The 23,997-nt window shown below is 38.7% G+C and overlaps 1 protein-coding gene across 2 annotated transcripts; it reads left to right on the forward strand.

Annotated features, from left to right (window-relative positions):
* On the forward strand, positions 15,540–23,402 carry LOC109223583 (purple acid phosphatase 23). 2 transcript variants are annotated; one of them, XM_019388326.1, is made up of 7 exons: positions 15,541–16,049; positions 19,315–19,506; positions 20,450–20,786; positions 21,530–21,747; positions 21,895–22,085; positions 22,397–22,678; positions 22,985–23,402. In XM_019388326.1, the coding sequence occupies exons 1-7, from the start codon at positions 15,782–15,784 to the stop codon at positions 23,114–23,116; spliced, it is 1,620 nt and encodes a 539-aa protein (XP_019243871.1). In that variant the 5' UTR covers positions 15,541–15,781; the 3' UTR covers positions 23,117–23,402. The 2 variants fall into 2 exon arrangements, with proteins under 2 accessions (XP_019244467.1, XP_019243871.1); XM_019388922.1 differs by lacking the exon at positions 19,315–19,506 and having other exon boundaries at positions 15,540–16,049.

Consider the following 23,997-nt stretch of genomic DNA (forward strand, 5'->3'; position numbering starts at 1 on the left):
CTCAGAAAAATAGTAAGTTGAAAAAAAAAGTTTACTTCATGATACTATTCAAACGCATAATGGTCTTATGACATTCCGAGATATTTTATTGACGTACTTCTCATGCATTGCATTCATTTATACATGTGCATTGATCCATGACCAGATAGTGTTATATACGCGTATATATGTATATGGGATATGGGAAAAAGGTTACAGCATTATGTACGCACCACCACCTGATCAGCTGGTATACGTTGATGATTTTGCCCACAAGGGTCGAGATGATATGATGGATGCCCTCAGAGGCTTGATGATGTTATGAACACATGTACCTATGCACGACATGACGTTCATACGCATATGCATGACACTATAAGTATTTCATGATTTACATATTTATCCGGACTTACAGGTTGAGTCATTTACTCTATATTTCGTCCATGTCTTTTATGCACCTATTTATGTGCCTTACATACTCGGTACAATATTCGTACTGACGTCCATTTTACCTAGGGACGCTGCATTTCATGCCTGCAGGTCCCGATAGACAGGTCGAGAGTCCTCCAAGTAGGCTATCAGCTTAGCGGAAGATGTTGTTGCGCTCCATTTGCTCTGAAGTTGCTTGTTTGGTCAGTATGATTTAGACGCGTATTGTTTGGTATGGCTGGGCTCTGTCCCGACCTTTATATTAAGTGTGTACTCTTAGAGGCTTGTAGAGAGATGTCGTGTATACGAATGCTCGTATGGCCTTCCCGGCCTATGTTTTGAGTTTACAAATGATCATGTTGGCCTTATAGGCCCATATATCACATGTATAAGTTTCTATATCAGATTGGGTCATCCTATATTGAGTATTCCTCTATGTTTATTCTGGTTCCCATGACGGCCCGTTTGGCCCATTTTCCAATGAAAGTACAATAAGAAAGATATGTTATGTTGGTACTCGGTTAAGTAAGGTACCGAGTGCTCGTTGTGACCCATAGGTTTGGGTCGTGACACCATGTACTGGTAAGTGCCGAGCCTAACCTCGACGAGGCAGTGATGATGCTACGGCGGGGCAATTGCAATATAACCTGTATACAGTATGTAATAAAGCAGAAAGAAGTACGGAACAAATAAAACAGCAACTTGCAAAGAACGAATACGGAACTCAAATATCTTATTCGTACCCAGCTATAAACAATCCTTAAGTGAGATACAAAACTACAGAATAACCTACACAGTAGAAAAGATACATAAATACATAAATTGATGCGGCCCGCATCCCGATCCCACCATATAATCAGTAACAATATGAACATTAACCCTTATTACTCCGTATCAATCCACCCTTATTCCTCCTGTTGCGGCGTGCAACCCGATCCCACCGTACAATGGCAATTCACCCTTATTACTCCTCAATATATCACCCTTATTCCTCCTGTTGCGGCATGCAACCCGATCCCACATATAATAACATTTCACTCTTATTCCTCCTCAATATATCTCCCATATTCCTACTATTGCTGCGCGCAACCCGATCCCACCCTATCAGTACCAATTACACAGTAAGAACAGAAATTTCACAGTTTAATTCAAAGCTTCTCCGCAATATTTAAATCTCAAACCAAAGCAAACAGAAAGCTTGTACATTACGAAACTTCACTCAATTAATACTACTCAGCGACCAATCCAAAATATACCATAAAACACCGATAAACCGGCTTAAGCCAATAACATGAGACAGTGAAGCTACATGATATCTAATACTTTTAACAACGAAAACCAATATCCGACAAGTAGAAATAAAACATGGAAATATCAGTAAGGCATGTAACAGTTAAGGCAGGAAAACAGTTTAATAAGAACGGGATGAAAACAGGCAAAACAAATAAATTTGGCAGCGTATAGGTACTCGTCACCTCACCTATACGCCACTCACATGGATTTCACATAGCAATTAAGTCAAGGATCCATAATTCCTCGAGTCAAATTTAGACACAACACTTACCTCGATCCCACAGACAAAATCAAAGCTCAATCACAACTTTTCCCTTCATACAAGCCTCCGGACCAATAGCAAAACGATTCAATTTAAGCCTTAGGAACTACCCATGATAGCAAGGAATTCAATTTAGGCCATTTTGGAAAAAAGTCAACTAAAATCAACATCTGGGCCCGCTTGGTCCACACCCAAAATTCGGATGAAAATTCGATAACCCATTCATCCCCGAGCCCGTATATACAATTGGTTTTGGGATCCGACCTCAATTTGAGGTCTAAATCCCTAAATTTGAAATCCCTAGCTTTTACCTAAAAATCCCATATTCCACCATGAAAACCTTAAATTCTAAGTTGAAATCTTGTAAAATGAAGTGAAAAATTGAAAGAAACTAGTTAAGAATCACTTACCTATGATTTGGGAAGAAATGGTTTTTGGAAATCGCCTCTTGTGTTTTAGGTTTTGAAAAATTGAAGAATGAATGAAAAATCCCGTCCAAAATCATCTTGAGCAGTTGCAGCTATCGCATTTGCGATCAGGGATTCGCAAATGCGAACCCCGTAAATGCGAACATCCCTTCGCAAATGCGAAGACTGTCCTGGGCCTGCTAACATCGCAATTGCGAACAATTGTTCGCAAATGCGGCATGTGCTGATCGCAATTGCGATCATGAGCTTCGCAATTGCGAAGGTCCCCTCGCAGCCCTACTGCTTGCAAATGCGAGGCTCGCATTTGCGAGCCAGACCTAGCAATTGCAAAGTCTGCAGACCTGAAGCATACCAGCAAAATTTTCCTAAGTTCAATCACTTCATAGCCTATCCAATACTCACCCGAGCCCTCGGGGCTCCAAACCAAACATGCACACAAGTCTTGAAACATCATACGAACTTGCTCGTGCGATCAAATCGCTACAATAACACCTAGAACTACGAATTTAGCACCAAATCACATGAAATTCTTAAGATCACTTTGAAATTCCTATTTTCACAAAGGGCGTCCGAATAACGTCAAATCAATTCCGTTTCTAGCCAAATTTCACAGATAAGGTATAAATATTATTTTGGACCTGTACCGGGCTTCGGAACCAAAATACGGGCCCGATACCAACAAGATCAAACATTAACCACATTCTTAAAACTATTTGATTTTCAGTCTTACAATTTTCATCAAAAATTCATTTCTTGAGCTAGGGACCTCGGAATTTGATTCCGGGCATACTCCCAGGTCCGAATATGAACCCATCGGGGCTATCTTAACATGAGTCCAAGTCCGTTTACTCAAAATGTTGACCGAAGTCAAGTAAATTAACTTTTAAAGGCAAAAATTATTTTTTATCAACTTTTCACATAAAAGCTTTCCGAAAATACGCCCGGACTGCGCACGCAAATTGAGGAGGGATAAAATGAGGTTTTGAAGGCCTCAGAACATGGGATCGAGTTCTAAAATATAAAATGACCTTTTGGGCCATCACAAATTTTTTTCCTCCGTAAGTTTATCAAGTAGATAAATTTTTTGAATTTGATGTATTTGATGAGCCATATGAAATAACACATAAATTACTTCTAAAAAGTATAGTAATTACATGTTACCCTTTTACACTTGAAAACTTGAAAATTACACAATGTACCTCTAATGTGAGGAACTTGAGCACCTCTTTCTGACATAAACTGTATAATTTTAAACTCTAGGTCTTTGAAATGACCCATCTTTCACAAATCTTTGCAAAGGTTAAACTTCTATACATTAAATAATAGAATTTAGGATGAACATATTCTAATAGAACTAAATGAAAGACATCTAAGAAAAGATGAGAGTCTTATTGAAGATCTGATCTCCATTCATATCCATAAAAGCTTTGTTTTTGCAAAGTCCGTTAAAGTTTTCTGAACCAAAAAATTATGAATGGATAGTATCTTTAACAAAGTAAAAGCCAAGATGATACACAAAGAAAGAAGAAAATATATAAAAGTCATATTATATATAAAATTATAGATTATGACTTTTGTTTGGTGTAAGTATCACAATTTTTTTCCTCCTTAAGTTTATCAAGTAGATAAATTTTTTGAATTTGATGAGCCATATGAAAAAGAAAATATATGAGCCATATGAAATGACACATAAGTTACTTCTAAAAAGTATAGTCATTATATGTTACCTTTCTACACATGACAACTTGAAAATTACATAATGTACCTCTAATGTGAGGAACTTGAACACTTCTTTCTGACATAAATTGCATAATTTTAAACTCTAGGTCCTTGAAATGACCCATCTTTCACAAATCTTTGCAAAAGTTAAACTTCCATACATTAAATAATAGAATTTAGGATGAACATATTCTAATAGAACTAAATGAAAGACATCTAAGAAAAGATGAGAGTCTTATTGAAGATCTGATCTCCATTCATACCCATAAAAGCTTTATTTTTGCAGAGTCGGTTAGAGTTTTCTGAAACCAAAAAATTATGAATGGATAGTATCTTTAACAAAGTAAAAGACAAGATCATACACAAAGAAAGAAGAAAATATATAAAAGTCATATCGAAGCCACTCTAATTTTGTCATCTTCGCAAAATTCACAACACATCACTTCCATCATGAATTGCTAAAATCACTAACCCACAAGGACAAAACCTACAAAAGATATTTTCATTTTTGTTCTGAAATTTGTTGGCCCATGAAAGCAGTCATCTACCAAAACTCTTATTTCAGATTTAGAACTTCTATTACCAAGACGAACTTCAAAATTTTAATACGTGTAACGACCCGGCCGGTTATTTTTGGAATTTATGCCCCGATCCCCTATTAATTGCTTTTCCCAAGTTTATTTCTGCTATTTTGATTTGCCGGGATGTTCGGTTTTGAGTTCCGGAGAGTTTTGGGATACTTAGTTCCTAAATGAGAACTTAAGTGTTGGAAAGTTGACCATAGTCGGAACAGTATGAAGACGGCTTCGGAATAGAAATTCGATGGTTCCGTTAGCTCCGTTAGGTGATTTCGGCTTTAGGGGCGTGGTCGGATTGTGTTTTGAAAGTCCGTAGCTAATTTAGGCTTGAAATGCCGAAGGTTGAATTTTTGAAGTTCCGGTTCGATAGTGAGAATTTGATCCGAGGGTTGGAATAGAGTTTCGAGAGTTACATTAGTTCCGTTATACCATTTGGGACGTGAGTGCAAAATTTTAGGTCATTCGGACGAGGTTTGGTAGACTTTTTGATCAAAAGCGGAATTCGGAAGATTTTAGAAACTTAGGCTTGAATCCGAAGTGTTTTGGTTATTTTGATGTTGTTTGAAGTGTTTTGAAGATTGGTACAAGTTTGAATAAGGTATTAGGTGATGTTTGTGCTTTTGGTTGAGGTCCCGGGGGCCTCGGGGTGATTTCGGGTGGTTAACGAGAAATTAAGGAAAATGTTGCAGCTGCTGTATTTTTGTTGCTTCTGGTATTTTTGCGTATGCGGTTTGGTTACCGCAGATGCGGCGCCGCAGAAGCGGCTAAGAAGACCGCAGAAACGGATTTTTGGTTTTTCCTTCAGGTTTCGCAGATGCGGAAGGAATACCGCAGAAGCGGTGGCGCATCTGCGGAAGGTCAATCGCAGATGCGGTTTCTGGTCATTTAAATGAAAGTCGCAAATGCGACGTAATTTCCGTAGAAGCGGGACCGCGAATGCGGTCCCAGGGCCGCAAATGCGGGAATCGCTGGGCAGAACCTATAATTAGTTGCCTTTGCGAAATTGAGCCATTCTTTCACCATTTTTATCCGGGTTTGAAGCTTTTGAGAGAGAATTTTGAGGAAAACAAAGGGGAGTCGCTTGGAGATTTGGGCCATTTAGAGTCGGATACTCGTGGCAAAGGCGTAGTTTCGGGTTGACTTGCACTTGTTCGAGGTAAGTGGATTGTCTAACCTTGTGTGGGGGACCTTTCCTCTTAGGATTGATATTGTGGTCATTGAAATGCCTCGTACGTGAGGTGACGAGCGCGTACTTGTGCTAATTGTTGGAAATCCGGTTTTTCATTAAAAATAGCCTTGATTTGTGTTCTTCCTTTTCTTACTTACACTGCTTGGAAACTAAACCTGTTGTAACCTAGAGAAGCATGTCTACTTGACTAAATTGGTCTATTTGCCTTAACTGCCTTAATTGTATTACGTGAACCATGCTAGGCTAGGATTACCTGCTTCACTTTGATATGAAATTGATTGGATTGAATTCTTGTTGTTGCTGCGTATTTACTTTGGGACTACGGAACGGTATCCCGGGAGCTCCCCTGCATGTTTACTTTGGGACTACGGAACGGTATTCCGGGAGATCCCCCTGCACTTTTACTTTGGGACTACGAGACGATATCCCGGGAGCTCCCCTGTATTTTTAATTTGGGACTACGGAATTGCATTCCGGGAGATCCCCCTGCACATTTATGAGTTGGACTACAGGACTGCACCCGGGAGATCCACTGGATATGATATTTATATTTGGGGACTACAGGACGGTATACTGGGAGATCCCCGGTTGTTATCTTGGAGCTGAGTTGTGTTCTCTTACCGTGTTTTACTTGCCTCTGTGATAGTTGTTGCTGTCCTTTATATCTGGTGTTACTTATTTACACTGTTTATTTCACACTGTTAAACCTTATATCTTATTTAACCTCAGTAGGGCCCTGACCTTCCTCGTCACTACCCAACCGAGGTTAGGCTTGGCACTTACTGAGTACCGTTGTGGTGTACTCATGCCCTTCCTGCGCATGTTTTTCATGTGCAGATCCAGGTACCTCTACTCAGGCTTACCATTCTTGAGGCGAGGCGATTCTACGGGACTTCGAGGTATATCTGCCGCGTCCGCAGACCGAGGAGTCTCTTTCTATTCCTGCATCTAGTATTTAGCCCTTTTGTACTTTATGCTCTTTATTAGACATTCCGGAGATTAGAGCTATGTAGTGTTTTCTCAGCTTGTGGATCCGTGAGTTTCCGGATTTTGGGATAGTGTATCAGATTTTGAAAAGTTGTGTGTATATGCCAAGCAGCATTTAAATACTATTTCTTTCAGTTATTCGGCTTTTGATTATTTATTCCGCAAGATTAGTTGTTTCCGCATTTGTTAGGCTTACCTAGTCGTAGAGACTAGATGCCGTTACGATAGTTCACGGAGGGCGAACTGGGGTCGTGACAATACTGAAGAATTTCTCATTTCATGTTGAACGAATACAACTGTAATCAAAATCCGTTTATTTATCTATTTGCACCGCAAAATCTTCTCATCCATCTCTTTACCCCTCTTCTTAATTAATATATCCCGATAAAAACTTTGAAAACCGCACTTTGCATTTATATAATTTAGTTCTGCACATTTCAAAGTATTTAAGGTAAAATCCAATTAAAAAAGATTGTGTACATTCTTAACGTGAGAAAGGCAACCGAGATAACTTACTTGGTCGTAAGCATATCGCCAAGAAGTGTTCAATCGGATTAAACAAATACATATTGTATGAACTTTTATCTATTATAGTCAATGCCGCTACTATTTTTTCTAACTAATAGCAGAAAAATATAAAAGAAGAATGAAACCTTCTTGATGACTTTTTGCATTTTCTGCATTTTAAAAACTTCTTTTGCAAGCTAATTGATTATAAATCCACCACCGCTATCCATCATCTGACTATAAATAAAAATAACTTCAGTCACACAAATTAGAAGTTGACCATACTAATTCAAAAGCTAACTATAACAATACTCAAATCTAATTGTTTTAGGAAAGTAACAATGCATTACTATTAATCAATAACTTAAACACCGTAATACTAAAACAATAACAACTATAACATGGCCAGTGTAATCTCACAAATGAAGTCTGGAGAGATTAAGATGTACGCAAATTTTACCCCTACCGTTGTGGGATAATTGTGTGATGACTTGATGGGTCATCTTACGATTTAAAACCAAATTCTGTGTTTCAAGGCCTTTAAAACCCTATTTTATCCCTCCTCGATTTGCGTGCGCATTCCGGCAGTATTTTCGAGAAGTTTTTGCGTTGAAAGCTGATAAAAATAGGGATTTTTTTTATTAAAAACTTTATTTGAGTTGACTTCGGTCAATATTTTTTGTAAACGGACTCAGATTCGTTTCTTGACAGTCCTGGTGGATCCGTATCGAAATATGGGACCTGGGCGTATGCATGTAATCGGATTCAGAGGTCCCTAGCCCGAGTTATGAATTTTTGTTAAAAATTGAAATCTGAAAAATTATTGGTTTTTAAGAAAAGTATTGATGTCCGATCTTGTTGGTATCGGGTCCGTATTTTGGTTCCAAAGCATGGTACAATGTTCAATATAATATTTAAGACATGTCTGTGAAATTTGGTGAGAAACGGAGTTGGTTTGACGTGATTCGGACGTCCGGTTGTGAAAATAGAAATTTTAAAGTGTTCTCGAGAATTTCATGTGATTTGGTGCTAAATTCGTGGTTCTAGGTGTTATTTTGGCGATTTGATCGCGCGAGCAAGTTTGTATGATGTTTTAAGACTTGTATTCATGTTTGATTCGGAGTTCCGATGACTCGGATGAGTTTCGAATTGGCTACGAAGTGTTTTGAACTTAGAAATTTGTTGGTGTGCTTCAGTTTTGGTTGCAGAACCTCTCATCTCGCAACTGCGAGATCAAGCTTCGCATTTGTGACCGTTGTTGGGTTCGCATTTGCGAAGAGTAGCTGTGGAGGCCAATGTTCGCAATTGTGAACAATTCCTCGCATTTGCAATGGGAATTGAGGAGGGGTGTTTTTCGCATTTGCGATCACATCGTCGCAAATGTGGTCTTGCCAATGTTCGCATTTGCGAACTATTACTCGCATTTGTGAACAATGCAGAGGTGAGAAGGGGTTTGCATTTGCGATGCCTCCTTCGCATTTGCGGGCTTCGCATTTGCGAAGCCCTGGTCGCATTTGCGACATCTGCAGCTGGGTAAATGAGACTTGGACGGGATTTTTCATTCATTCTTCATATTTTCAAAACCTAAAACACAAGAGGCGATTTTTCAAAGACTTTTTCTTCCCTAAATCATAGGTAAGTGATTCTTAACTAGTTTCTTTCAATATTTCACTTTATTTTACAAGATTTCAACCTCTGAATCTAAGGTTTTCATAGTGGAATTGGGGATTTTTGGATAGAAACTAGGGATTTGATAAATTGGAGATTTAGACCTCAAATTGACGTCGGATTCCAAAACCAATTACATATCCGGGCTCGGGGGTGAATGGGTAATCGGGTTTTGGTCCGAATTTCGGATTTGAACCAAGCGGGCTCGGGTGTTCACTTTTGTTGACTTTTTTAATAATGGCCTAAATTGAATTCTTATTGATCATGGGTGATTCCTAAGGCCTAATTTGAAACGTTTGAGTTGTAATTTGCTAGATATTGTTGGTTCGGAGGCGTGTTTGAAAGGCAAAAATGCGATTGAGCTTTGAGTGGCCTTTGGAGCGAGGTAAGTGTTGGGTCTAACATTGACTTGAGTGAATTAGGAACCCTCAGACTTTGTGTTATGTGAATTCCATGTGAGCAGCGTATATGCAAGGTGACGAGTGCTTATACGCCGTCGAATTATCTATTTTCCCTGATTTATCTCTTTTCCTTAATTGTTTTTCCTCCTATCTTAATTGTTACATGCTCTAAATGTTTTCCATGCTTTATTGCTACGTGCTAATCAATATTTTTCTCTATTAATCATGTTAGCTCTTTTCATAATTCCCCTAATACCTGCTATTTGCTTAATTTGACTTGTTTGTACCTTCTAACTGTAAATTGATAGTTTGGTCTCGCTGTGTAGTATTATTAGTGTAGATTCTATATTGAACAAGGTTCCTTTTCTTGGTTCAGTTTGGTATTTATTTATCGTAAAGGCCTTGTGATTTAGCATGTTGGTTGATTGTGTACATTGACTGTTTGACACTGATACGGTGGGATCGGGCTGCATGCCGTAGTAGGTGTAATAAGGGAGGATTGATATAGTGGAATAAGGGTGAATATGTATGTATACAGTGGGATCGGTTTGCACGCTGCAACAGGTGGAATAAGGGTGGATTGATATGGTGAAATAAGGGTGAAATTACGATATTGATATTGATATATGGTGGGATCGATTTGCGCGCCGCAACAAATATATATTATTGACTGTTATTGATATTGTTATGATTGAATAAAGGAGGATTATGTGTTTTCTGGTTGGATCGGGTTGCACGCCGCAACAACTTATATGTTTTAATTTCTTGAGCTGCGTTGTTTTCCGGTATTTTTATTTGAGGTGGTAGAGATTGGTAATATTGGACGACACTGGTTTATTTTCGAGGCCGTGGTTATCATTTCCTATTGGCTTTTTAATTCTGTACCATATTTCAATTATTCTGTCATTATTATAGACTGCGTACATGTTTTAGCGTGGGGTGACCCGCCTTAGCCTCGTCACTACTTCGTCGAGGTTAGACTTGGCACTTACCAGTACATGGAGTCGGTTGTATTGATACTGCACTTTGCACACTGTGTAGATTTTGGAGACGGTCCCAGCGGCGATTACTAGCGAGCCCGGATCGGACACTTGCGGAGGCTTGAGGTACGATTGTTCATTGCCCGCAACTCCTGGAGTCCCCATCCTCTTTTCTTTTAGCTATACAACTTCATTCAGACAACTTTGTACTTATTTCAAACCTTTACGTGTATTACTTTAGAAGCTCATGCACTTGTGATACCAGGTTCAGGGAATTGTAATAGACGTGGTTGTTTAACTTCCGCATTTGTACTTAGAACATATCTGTTATTTTAATTTGTTATTATTGTTATCGTTTAAGCTGCTAAAAGAAGTAAATTGCTCTAACGTTGGCTTGCCTAGCAAGTCAAATATTAGTAGTCATCACGATCCCGATGGTAGGAATTTCGGGTCGTGACAGATAGACTATTTTCTACAACACTAATACACCTAAATAACCCGGAAAAATACATTGAAGTTATGCACGTTTCCTTGTATGTTTCCTTCAACATAACACAATTCCTTTTGCTACTACAAAGAGATTCCTCCATATATATATATATATATATATATATATATATATATATTAAATAGTATCAAGAAGAAAAATAAACATCTATGGAAAGACTTCTATATTTGGAATTGTTTGTATTTAAATAGCATACGTACGTCACTTAATAATCTAAAAGGAACAATCTATATAGGTTACCAACTTACCAAGGATATCTTTTAGTTGTAAGTTTATTTTTCCTGCAGCCAAAAATTAAATATCATGGTGCTAATCATACTGGACAATATTTTTAAATTAATTTATAAAATTAATTCTAATGCTAGAAGAATAACAAAGATTAATTAAGAGATTCTTTTAGAGAAGAACATCTAACCTTATGTTGCTAATTTTTTTTTGATAAATGGTATTATCTGGCAACATAAGAAAGAGGCCTATAATTTTCTTCAACTACTGAATACCGTGGTGTTTGTTGATCTTTGGCACGTAATAGATAATCTGCACCAACAAAGGCTGTATGATTCAAATGTCCTAAATTAAACATACTAAATCTATAGACTGCAAAAACAAAGTGTCACGACCCTAAAATCGACTCGGTCGTGATGGCGTCTATCATGAAACTAGGCCAGCCGACACGATTCCCAAATCAAACCATTATTCTATAAAAGTCATTTTTAAGCCATTAATTAATAAGAAATCTCATTATATAAGTCTAAATAACTAGTGCAGAATAAATACACAAGCCCGACATCGGGTTGTCAAAAGTCACGAGCATCTACTAAGGTCTGAATACAACGAAGAGTCTGAAAATATACTAAAAATAGTCTAAGGAAGACAAGAGGGAGAGGAGCGGGGCTGCGAACGTCGGACAACTACCTTGCTAACTCCGATGACTCTGCCACTGAGCAATCAACACCCGCTACCGGGTTCAGAAACACATGAATCTGCACACAAGGTGCAGGGAGTAATGTGAGTACGCCAACTCAGTAGGTAATAAAAGTAAATGAAAGCTGAGCAGTAAGAAAAAACGTAAACCACGTCATAACGCTACAGCAAATGCAGTACATTTTCAAAATAGTACAGAAATCATTTACTTCGTAAATCAAGCTCAGTTTCAGTAAAACCTTTTAAAACAACTTTCAATAGTTTCAAACGAGTGATAAAACAGTGAGTAAAAATGATAGAAACGTAAACAGCCCCTCAGGCAAAAATATGTACCGTAAACTGCCCCTCGGGCAAAATATCAACAGAACCAGCCCATCAGGCTACCTCACAAGCACTCGTAATCAGCCCCTCGGGCATAACATGAATCAAGAACCGCCCCTCGGGCAAAACCTGGATCAAGAACAGCCCCTCGGGCAACAACATGAAACAACAACAGCCCCTCGGGCTACATCACATCACTCACACTGGGTACCGCGCTCACTGGGGGTGTACAGACTCCGGAGGGGCTCCTACAGCCCAAGCGCTACAATCTGCACGGACAACTCACATGCTATCACATACCTGCGCTCACTAGGGGTGTGCAGACTCCTGGAGGGGCTCCTACAGCCCAAGCGCTATAACAAGCCTTCTCGTGGCATAATCAATTAGGCCTTCAGCCTGACATAATCACAAGCCACCTCGTGGCATAAATCAATCAGGCCCTCGGCCTCACATATATCATGAATCAGTAATAACTTATTGCGGCATGCAGCCCGATCCCATAATATCCTCACAACACAGGCCCTCGGCCTCACTCAGTCAGAAAACCTCTCAAGCCACTCGGGCTAACATTAAAAACAGGGTGCTCAGCCCAAAATATCATTTAAAGTATCAAAACGGAGTAAATACGGCTGGGTTATGAAATCAATCAAATACAACATGACTGAGTACAGATATTAAGTCAAAACAGTGAGGAATAGTAGTAAAAGCACCTAAGGGTCCAAATAGTTGGCACTAGGCCCAAATATGACATTCCGCCCAAAATATACTAATACTTTTCAAAACACAATGATATCAAATAGTTTTCAATCAAATACGCGACTTAATAGTCGTACGGGATGGACCAAGTCACAATCCCCGACGGTGCACGACCCCACGCTCGTCGTCTAACGTGTGTGTCACCTCAAAGTAGCATAACGATGTGAAATTCGGGATCTCATACCCTCAGGACAACATTTACAATCATTACTTACCTCAATCCGGATGAAATTCTACTCCGTAATGCCCTCGCCGCTCGACTCGGCCTCCAAATGCTCCAAGTCTAACCAAAATCAGTATATTATCATCAATATACGCTAAAGGAATAAGTTACCTATGAAAACTATCAAATTAGACCAAAAATCCCGAATTTGGCTCAAACCCGGCCCCCGGGCCCACGCTTCGGAATCCGACGAAACTCACAAAATCTACAACCCATTCAACCACGAGTCCAACCATACCAAAATTACTAAATTTCGATAACAATTCGGCTTCCAAATCTTCAAATCTTATTTTCAAATCCCTAGGTCCAAATTACACCTCAAAAACATGTAATGTAGTCGGATTATTCGATGATAATTCAATATTATGGAGTAGAAATGATCACAAGTGACTTACCTCAAGATTTTCCATGATTTCTTGCTCAAAAATCGCCCCAAGGCGTGTTCTTTCACAAAAAAAAATGTCAAAATGAGCTAAAAAAAAATAGAATAGCATTACTAAACCCGATTCTGGTCGCTAAAAGCCATTTCCGGTCGCTAAAAGTAGTCCAATCTGGTCGCTATAGGTGCACACCAGATCTGATGTACCAGCAGTCTTTAATTTCACTAAAAAGGCTCTAACTCTATCATACGAACTCGGAATTCGATGATTCTTGCTCCTATGAGTCACAAATAATAATACGAACATAGTCCTTCAATCGAAACTCAATTCGGAGCTCATTTGCTCAGTGGGATACCCATTTCGCTCATTAAACAATTAACTCATGATTCGCGTCAAAAACCCAATCGCGACTTGATGAGATTAGACCAAACTTTCCAGATCACTCCTATAACTCATTATCAAAATTCCGGAAGTATTGAAATCAAATTTCGATCTCTAGAACTAAAAATGGACCTTTGGATCATTACATGCTTATGCTCAAAACGCCAAAATCTTCCAAAAACTCTTCCAAAATTTATCCGAGCGTCATGGAACCCCGACCAAACATGCCAACACACCCCATAACATCATTCAAACTTGTTCTAACCTTCGGAACGCTCAAAACAACATCAAAACATCGAATCATCCTCGGATTCAAGCCTAAGAATTCCAAAACTTCCGAATTCCGAATTCAATCAAAAGGTCTATCAAACCTCGTTCGAATGACCTGAAATTTTGCACACACGTCACAAATGACACAAAGGACCTACTTCAATTTCCGGAATTCCATTCCGACCCGATATTAAAATTTTCACTGCCGACCGGAAAACGCCAAATTTCCAATTTCGCCAATTCGAGCCTAAATCTACCACAGACCTCCAAAATACATTCCAGACGCGCTCCCAAGTCCAACATCACCTAACGGAGCTAACCAAATCACAGAAATCCAAATCCAAGATCGAATACTAAAAAGTTAAAACTTGGTCAAACCTTTCAAACTTAAGCTTCAAATTGAGAATTGTTCTTCCAAATCTATTCCGATTATCCTGAAAACCAAAACCGACGATTTACATAGTCATAATACATCACACGAGGCTAGTCATGCCCGAAAACTGGCGAGCAAAGTACAAAAGCTCAAAACGACCGGTCGGGTCGTTATACAAAGTCCATATGTTCCAATAAACTGCAACTTATTTCATCCAGAATCTACTTAAACACCGAAGCATTAACAATGGAACCGGGCAAAAGTATCCAGAAGCTGAAGTGTTGTTTTCTAAACAATCGACAAAATTACACGCAATTTTAAAACTTCTAGTTCAATAAGCAACTTAATACATGTAAGTAAAAATTACTTGCGTGCAAAGGTAAAAACCATGTTTTGGCATATCCAAGCATCTTTCTTTTCTTTTAGATACTTGAGGAACGAAGATAATTAGATAACAACAATAGCGGTTAAATTTGAGTTTAGGTTGGATAATATGTTGGATAATCCTAAAACATGAATAGAAGTTGTAACTGTCTTTAACTTAAAAATTATAACTAAAATTTATTTTTATATTTAAAAAGTTAATGTAAAAAAATCTAAAATATCTTTTAGAATGATACTAGTTAATGTATTAAGGAATTTCAGGGATAAAAAAAGGAGGGGAAGCAGATCACATTTTAGAGGGTGGAAGTTCATGGGATGTGCTTCTTAAAATTAAACTATTTGTGCAGTTATAAAAGCTTCTCACATTTTGAATTTGTGCTCCTTAAAATTAAATTATTTTAGGGAAACACTTTATTTCAGTTCAACATAATCCTTTATCGGCATGAGCTATATTAGGTGTAAATTAATTTCCTTATAATTAATATATTTCCTTGTATATAGAATCTTATTAGTATTTATTTTCTTTCTTATCTAGAATATTTAGAGTATCTGTTAAGTTAATTCTCTTTAGTTTTTTCCTTCTTAGTTTTATTTTTCCAGTTTAGAGTTTAGACTAAAGTCTATATCTATATATTGACTTCGAATTGGAGTGGAAATATAGAACAAAATTATTCTTTAAATACCATTGTCTGACATTTTCCAAAACCAAGATTTTAGTAGCTGTTTAGCTTTTGGCTGAAGACAAAAGGCTTTTAAAATGTGCTGACTTAACAAACAATTGAATATTATAGTTGATGTTAAACATTTCAAGAAAATAATGCAGTTGGTTTGAGAGGTAAAGATGATGATTAAGGAAGTTGGTAAAATTTGTATAACAATTTGCTGCTTTCAGTTTCTTGTAGTAATAGTTGCAGAAACCATACCCACAACATTGGATGGACCATTTAAGCCAGTTACTACAAGATTTGATCCTTTATTGCGTAAAGGAAGTGATGATTTGGCAATGGAACATCCAAGGCTTAAGAGGAATGTGACTTCATTTTTTCCAGAACAGATTGCTCTAGCCTTGTCATCTTCTCCTACTTCTATGTGGGTTTCTTGGGTCACTGGTAATATCATACTCCTCTTCTCTATTTAATTTTATTTTCTTTGCTTAGCTACTTTATTCTGAAAAGACTTAAATCTTGTTCAAATCATAACTATTTAAGGGTTACATTTTTCCTTTGTTTTTTTTTCCACTTCTTTTGGTATAGCAAATAGAGATACCGTGATTTTCGCATATGATTGATTGGCTGAGATTTTTTTTCCATTTTTGACTTTATTGGTGTTAAGGGGGTACCACTAATGGAAGTATCAGTTCATTTGGATGGAATTAACTGGTCAAAGTTACTCAGTGGAGTTGACTTTTTATGCACTCATAATGTAAAACTTACCTATACTATCTGGTTACTTAAAAGTAAACAGGTAAATATTTATACTAAACATGATTGTTAATGTGGAAAAAATTGGGTGATTTGTTGGAGCATGTCAAATTGCACAGAGCATGTAGACGTTTTGAACTCTTTGTCTACAAAAAAAAACTTAAATTCATTAATTTGTTGTATGGTTGCTTTATTTAATTTAGTTTTTGGAAATGATCAGTAACGATTCATATAAGCGGCCCAACTTGCCTGGGTTTGAGGTGTAGTTGTTGTTGTAGTATTAGTTTGTGGAAATGGTGTACCCTTTTTAGTTAGTTTGGTTTCCTACATCACACCCCTTGGAGTGCGGCCCTTCCCCGGACCCTGCGTAAACGCGAAATTCCTTGTGCACTGGGCTGCTCTTTTTTCGTTTCATTTGGTCAAGTTACACTAAAAAAATTCCAGTTATCTTCTTTTTTGTGTCTCGGCTTTGGCAACTTCCAATTGGTTTATAAGGGATGCTCAGATCATGAAGAGTACCAATTTCAAGTTGGGGATTAAGTTGTTGACTATGGGAGCTTGGAGGAGTAGTGGGGATGCGAGCCTGATGTGGACCACGACGACACAGTGCATTAAGGAAGCTGCGAGAGGTTTTAGGGGTCTCGAAGGGTTACTATGGTGGTCGCAACGGAGACTGGCGGTGGAATGGAGAGGCCCAAGGAAAGGTGAACACCAAGAAAACAGCGTATCTGAAGCTTGTAGAAAGCATTGACGAGGAGGAAAAGAGGTTGAATAGGGGGTGGTATAAGTTGGCTAGGAAGGAGGCGAAGTTAGCAGTTACGGCGGCTAAGACTGCAGCATTTAGTCGTTTATATGAAGAACTTGAGGGTAAAGGCGGGGATAAGAGGCTGTTTAGGCTAACCAAGGTGAGAGAGAGAAAGGCTTGTGACTTGGACCAAGTGAAGTGCATCAAGGACAAAGAAGGTAGAGTTTTATTGGATGAGCCGCATATGCGTTGGAGATGGCAGACTTACTTCTATAGGCTCTTGAACGAGGAAGGGGACAGAGACATTGTTCTGGGTGATTTAGGATCCTTCGAGAGTCGTTGTGACTTTGGGTATTGCAGGCGAATTAGAGTTGAGGAGGTTGTGGGGGCTATGCGTAAGATGAGCAGGGGCAGAGCGACCGGGCCAGATGAAATCCCGGTGGAGTTTTGGAAGAGTGTGGGCAGGGCGGGCTTGGAGTGGCTCACTAGGTTATTTAATTTCATTTTTAGGACGAAAAAGATGCCCGGAGAGTGGGGATGGAGCACGACGGTTCCTTTGTACAAGAATAAGGGTGATATCCAAAATTGCAACAACTATCGGGGTATTAAGCTGCTTAGTCATACTATGAAGGTGTGGGAGAGGGTGGTGGAGCTAAGGGCGGGGAGAAGTGTCTCTATTTTCGAGAACCAGTTTGGGTTTATGCCGGGACGTTTGACTACGGAAGCCATTCACCTTGTTAAGAGATTGATGGAACAATATAGAGAGAGGAAGAGGGACTTGCATATGGTATTCATCGACTTAAAAAATGCTTACGATAAAGTCCCGAGGGAGGTTTTATGGAGATGTTTGGAGGCTAGAGGGGTACCCGTGGCCTACAATAGGGTGATTAAAGACATGTATGATGGAGCGAAGACCTGTGTGAGGACAGTGGGAGGGGTCTCGAACCATTTCCCGGTCATGATGGGGTTGCATAGGGGGGTCGGCACTCAACCCTTTTTTGTTTGCTCTGGCGATGGACGTACTGACTCGCCACATCCAAGGGGAGGTGTCGTGGTGCATGTTATTTGCGACGACATTGTTTTGATTGACGAGACGCGAGAGGGTGTTAACGCGAGGTTAGAGGTGTAAAGACAGACCCTGGAATCTAAAGGTTTCTAGCTGAGCAGAACCAAGACAGAATACTTGGAGTGTAACTTTAGTTGTGCTACTCAGGGAGTGGAAGGGGTGGTGAGGCTGGATTCACAAGTCATCCCTAGGAGGGGAAGTTTTAAGTACATTGGATCTATTATACAGGGGGATGGGGAGATTGATAAAGATGTCACACATCGTATTGGGGCGGCATGGATAAAATGGAGACTTGCTTCCGGTGTTTTGTGTGACAAGAAAATACCATCAAAACTTAAAGGTATGTTTTATAGAGTGGTGGTCAGACCGGCTATGTTGTATGGGGCTGAGTGTTGGCCAGTCAAGAGCTCCCACGTCCAGAAGATGAAGGTAGCAGAGATGAGGATGTTGAGATGTATGTGCGAGCACACCAAGTTAGATAGGATTAGTAATGAAGTTATTCGGAACAAGGTAGGGTTGAAACTATGAAAACAAGATGCAGGAAGCACGTTTTAGATGGTTTAGACATGTGAGGAGGAAAAGTACAGACGTCCTGGTAAGGAGATGTGAGAGGTTGCTATTGGAGGGCCTTAGGAGAGGTAGAGGTAGGCCGAAAAAGAGTTGGGGTGAGGTGATTAGGCATGACATGGCGCAGCTACAGCTGACCGAGGACATAACCCTAGATAGGAAGGTGTGGAGGTCGAGGATTAGGATAGTAGGTTAGGTAGTCTAGATTATTCATACCGGTAGTGTTAGTACGTACTCTTGCATTTGGTTGGTATTAGGTTTCTTTGAATACCTGTCGTTTTTTTTGCATTTCGATCATCCCTACTATCTTTTATGTATGTTGCTTTTACATAGTTTCTCGGTGTTGTCCCGTCTTGTTTTCTTGTTATTAATGTGGTACCTATGCTTCCCTGAGCCGAGTGTCTATTGGAAACAGCCTCTCTACCTCCACAAGGTAGGGGTAAGGTTTGCGTAGACACTACCCTCCCCATACCCCAGTATGTGGGATTATACTGGGTATGTTGTTGTTGTTGTTGTTTATTTGATTGTTCAAGTTATTTTAAAGTACTTTTATGGATTCTTGTGATTGGTTTTAGGGGAAGCTCAGATTGGTCTAAATGTGACTCCACATGATCCAACAACAGTAGCAAGTGAGGTTTGGTATGGGAAGGCAAGTGGGAAATACACATTGAAAAAAACTGGGGTTTCAGTGATTTACAGTCAGTTGTATCCATTTGAAGGTCTATGGAACTACACCTCTGGCATTATTCATCATGTGAAGATTGATGGTAATGTTATCTGCAGAAACCTTTAAATTGCTGCATAGGTTCCCTTTGTTACTGAGATCCATGTTGATAAAAGAATGCGTTCTTGCGAACATTCACTATTTTTAATGTGCTAGCTTGATTTGGATGATAAATTAAACCATATTTCGATACTTCTGGTTATGCTGCCATTGAAAGAATTATCTTTTAGCTGCCGAGTTATCACGGTTTTGCCTTAAAAAGTCAAGTAGATATAGGTAACAGTTTGAATTACCTTTGTTTATTAGAAAATTCAATCACCAAAATTTCCTTCCTGAAAATGTAGATTAAACCATGAATTGCTTTGCAGTTTATATAAGAGGGGCTACAATTGTTACCATTTTTTGTTTGTTAGATGGTATTTTACTCTAATAAAACAATCAATTCATCTTAACTGTGGGTAAGCTAATCAAAGGGAAAAAGAAGTCCAAAACGAAGAGTGAGTAGAATTGTACATATTAAACAAGTGAGCTTCACAAAGAACTCCTGGTTTCATGTTTCTATATGCAAATTTAAGTGGCAGGGTCCTAGAATACTTAATCCCCTGAATTTGAGTGGTACCTTATATAGATGTACCAGTTCGCTATATATCTATCTATATAAGGTACTGATTGCATCTGAACTAAAAGCCTGTTTTAGTGTAGGATAACTTAAATGTACCTATATTGCATAAGTTAAAGTGATCCATGAATGCTAGTTCTCCTCTCCTTCCAGATATCTTTGCTTTGCTCCGTGCCACTAGTTATCTCTGCTTAATCAATAGGAGTAGCATAAGATAAACTGTGTGTGTTGGTGCATCTAGCATATTTGTCTTATAGGGTAAATTACTAAACTGAATGTGGAGAATCATATAAATCACAAAGAGAAAAATGTACTTGTAATTAGTCTTTTTCTGATCGGAAAATGAGAGTTTTCTTTCCTTCCGTAGGTCTTGAACCTGAGACAAAGTATTACTACAAATGTGGGGACAGTTCTATAGAAGCAATGAGTAAGGAACTTGAATTTGAGACTTTCCCATTGCCTGCACCTAACAAGTATCCACGACGAATAGCAGTTGTTGGCGACTTGGGTCTTACAAGCAATACAACCACAACCATTGATCATCTCATAACGAATGATCCTTCCATGATTCTGATGGTTGGAGATTTAACTTATGCGAATCAATACCTTACAACGGGTGGTAAAGGAGCTTCATGCTTTTCATGTCAGTTTCCAGATGCACCCATCAGAGAATCATATCAACCTCGATGGGATGGATGGGGAAGGTCATATGTTCTTCTCACTTAACTAATATCTTTTGTCTTTTATAACTTTTCAGCCCTTCTTTCTCTATATCTTTCTTGATGAGGAGCCTCCTGTCTTGCACTGCCGCTATTAATGCTATATAGAATTGTCTTTTGCTATGGCATATTGATACAAATAGTCAGCTTCTGCTGATATGTCTTGCAAACGAATTATTCTCTCTTTAGTTTCTAATCTTACATGGAGAATTTAGTTGAAGAAAGTAGAATCTTTTCTTATCTTTATAGCAATTTGAACTCAGGATAATAACTGAATTTGTTGTTCTACATTGCACAAAATATTCGGTATTCCATTGTAACAATGTCATTTTGTTAAATCTAGATGTGTTGTGAGCAGAATCATTTAAAGGGCCAACTTAGGTGCCTATTTTGATGGCCAAATCATGAGTTGTTACCATGATTAGGGCAGACAATATACATATAAATGTAATTGTTGAGCATGAGGGATGCAATAGTCTGTTTCGGGTGTGAGGTTTGAGTTGATGCCAGTTACTCTATTTATTGAGTGCTCATCAAATTGATACCATTGTGGAACGACGAACTGCTACAGAGCCTATTATATATTCCTATGAGATAGAAAATGGAAAATAAAGTGAAAAGTTGGAAGTCGTTGGATTTGAAACAAGCTAATCTGAATATGATTCTTTGTGGTGCATTACTAATTGAAGCAAAGAGAGAAATTTGAACTGAATAAACTGGAGTTGCAGGTTTATGGAGCCACTGATCTCAAGAGTTCCGATGATGGTTATTGAAGGAAACCATGAGATTGAGCCTCAAGTAGCAGGCCTCACATTCCAGTCGTACTTGACAAGATTTGCTGTTCCTTCGAAGGAATCTGGCTCTAACAGTAACTTTTACTACTCTTTTAAAGCTGGAGGAGTCCATTTCATCGTGCTAGGAGCCTATGTTGACTATAATCAGACCAGTAAGTAATTATATTGCTTGAGTTAATAAATCATTTTTCGTTTTTCACTTCAGTATCTTCAGTCACTGCCTCTTCTCTTCTGATATACTTGCATAAAGAAAGATCATGCTGCAAATGTGATGTGTTTTTTTGTTTAACTTGTATCAGGTGCTCAGTATGCTTGGCTTCAGGATGATCTGGAGAAAGTAGACCGTGGCGTGACTCCTTGGTTAGTGGCTGCATGGCATTCTCCTTGGTACAATAGCTATTCGTCACACTACCAAGAATTTGAGTGCATGAGGCAGGAAATGGAAGAAATCCTCTATACTTATCGCGTTGACATTGTTTTCTCTGGTCATGTAAGCTGAAATACACTCCTAATGGCTGGCTGTAGATAAGCAAATTAATGATCTCAGTCCAGACTTACCTGGCCTTGAAAGAAGAAGCTATTTTCGCTTATGTTCTGTCCTTTTACCAGATCATATCATAGCATTAAGAGTTAAAAATTTATAATTGGTGAAATAAGAAATATTTCTAGCGAAATTCAAAAACATATGTTCAAGTAACAGTTAACAACCTATCTATAAGGATTTCATGAAAACATTTAATTAGGATTTCTTCACGAAAAGATAGGTTTCTCATTTTAACTTAATTTGTGAATTCATGTCAGGTGCATGCATATGAGCGAATGAATCGAGTATATAACTATACATTAGATCCATGCGGCCCTGTTTATATAACAGTAGGAGATGGTGGCAATATAGAGAAAGTTGACGTTGATTATGCAGATGATACGGGGAGATGTCCTTCACCAAGTGACAACATTCCAGAATTTGGAGGTGTATGTCACATGAACTTTTCCAGTGGACCTGCCAAAGGAAAATTTTGCTGGGACAGACAACCCGAATGGAGTGCATATAGAGAGAGCAGCTTTGGCCACGGGATACTGGAGGTAATACCAGAGCTTTGGCTGTATTACTTTTCTTTTACTGCTACATGTTTAATTCTCTCCTCTTCAAGTTTCATCTATATGTATAATTTATTCACCTTGATGTCAAACGAGCCTCTTTCATCAAGTTAAAGAAAGCTATTAGTCTATACCAAGATACTGTTAAATAGTAAATAACCTGCCATAGCTGCTGTGTCACTTTGTATTTCTAAGCTACACAACTGATTCTGTTTCTGATAACAAATATGTTTCAATTTACCGTTGTCATTTTTTCTTAAACATATTTCTCTTCTCCATTCATATGTGCAGATGGTAAATTCAACCCATGCATTATGGACTTGGCACCGTAATCAGGACATTTACCATGAAAACAGTCATGGTGATGAAATATACATTGTACGACAACCTCAATCTTGCTCTGTACGACAACCTCAAAGGTGATTGCGGACAGATCTATCTTTAATAAAATTATTCAACAAAGTGAAATAGTTATGGAGTTTATAGAACAGTAACTATGATTATGATATAACTGTCATAGGATCTCCGATGAGGTTATGTGGTTATAGGCGATAACCAGTACCATATTTCTTTTCCATTTGTAAGTGAGAGGCCGTGCTACATTGAACTCGGCACTCTTCTATCTATGAAACTCGGCATTATTCTCTGTCTATGAAACATTGGATTTTTGCTCTTTATCAGAAGGTTATCTGGAGAAATTTTTTATTCATAGACTAACGCAAGACAAAGATGAAAATTTTCTGCAAGTCCTCTTTAAGGCCTATAGAAGAAACTGCTGAACCTATCATTCTCCTTAGCATGCCAAGACCTGTAAACATTTATAGTTAGCTCTATGTCTCGGGTTATCATATCTTTATACATGAGTCTCTCTGACTTACGATTCGAAAACCAAGTCCGAGATTACTAGACGTCTCGCACACTGACTCAAAATCTGTTTAAAAGTTTTTTCTGGAGCAACAGTAAAGTTGTCTCCGTGTCACGGGTTCGAGCCATAGAAACAGCCATTAATCTTGTGTTAGGGTAGGCTGTCTACATCATACCCTTTGGTGTGCGGCCCTTCCCCGAAACGTGAACGCGGGATGTCTTGTCCAGTGGCTGCCCTTTAAAAACTGTATTGCATTGTGAGAGCAGGTTGAGTCCATTAATGACACCTGCATTGGACGTTGTAGCCGCACAAGCATCTTCTCTTATTAATTACATAATTTTCCCCTTCATTATTAATTACATTAATGACACCTGCATTGGCCTTTTGATGAGGACTATATTTTCCTCATCAAAATCCCCCTTTGGAAAAGATCATCTCC

The sequence above is a fragment of the Nicotiana attenuata genome, chromosome 1 (genome assembly GCF_001879085.1).
Source record: "Nicotiana attenuata strain UT chromosome 1, NIATTr2, whole genome shotgun sequence".
In the NCBI taxonomy this organism is placed as follows: domain Eukaryota; kingdom Viridiplantae; phylum Streptophyta; class Magnoliopsida; order Solanales; family Solanaceae; genus Nicotiana; species Nicotiana attenuata.

Bases quoted from the DNA above. Each gene is read 5' to 3' on its own strand.
- LOC109223583 (XM_019388326.1), top strand. From the start codon at position 15,782: ATGATGATTAAGGAAGTTGGTAAAATTTGTATAACAATTTGCTGCTTT. The intron at 19,507-20,449 runs GTAATGTTATCT...TTCCTTCCGTAG, and splicing joins TCATCATGTGAAGATTGATG to GTCTTGAACCTGAGACAAAG. The intron at 22,086-22,396 runs GTAAGCTGAAAT...AATTCATGTCAG, and splicing joins ACATTGTTTTCTCTGGTCAT to GTGCATGCATATGAGCGAAT.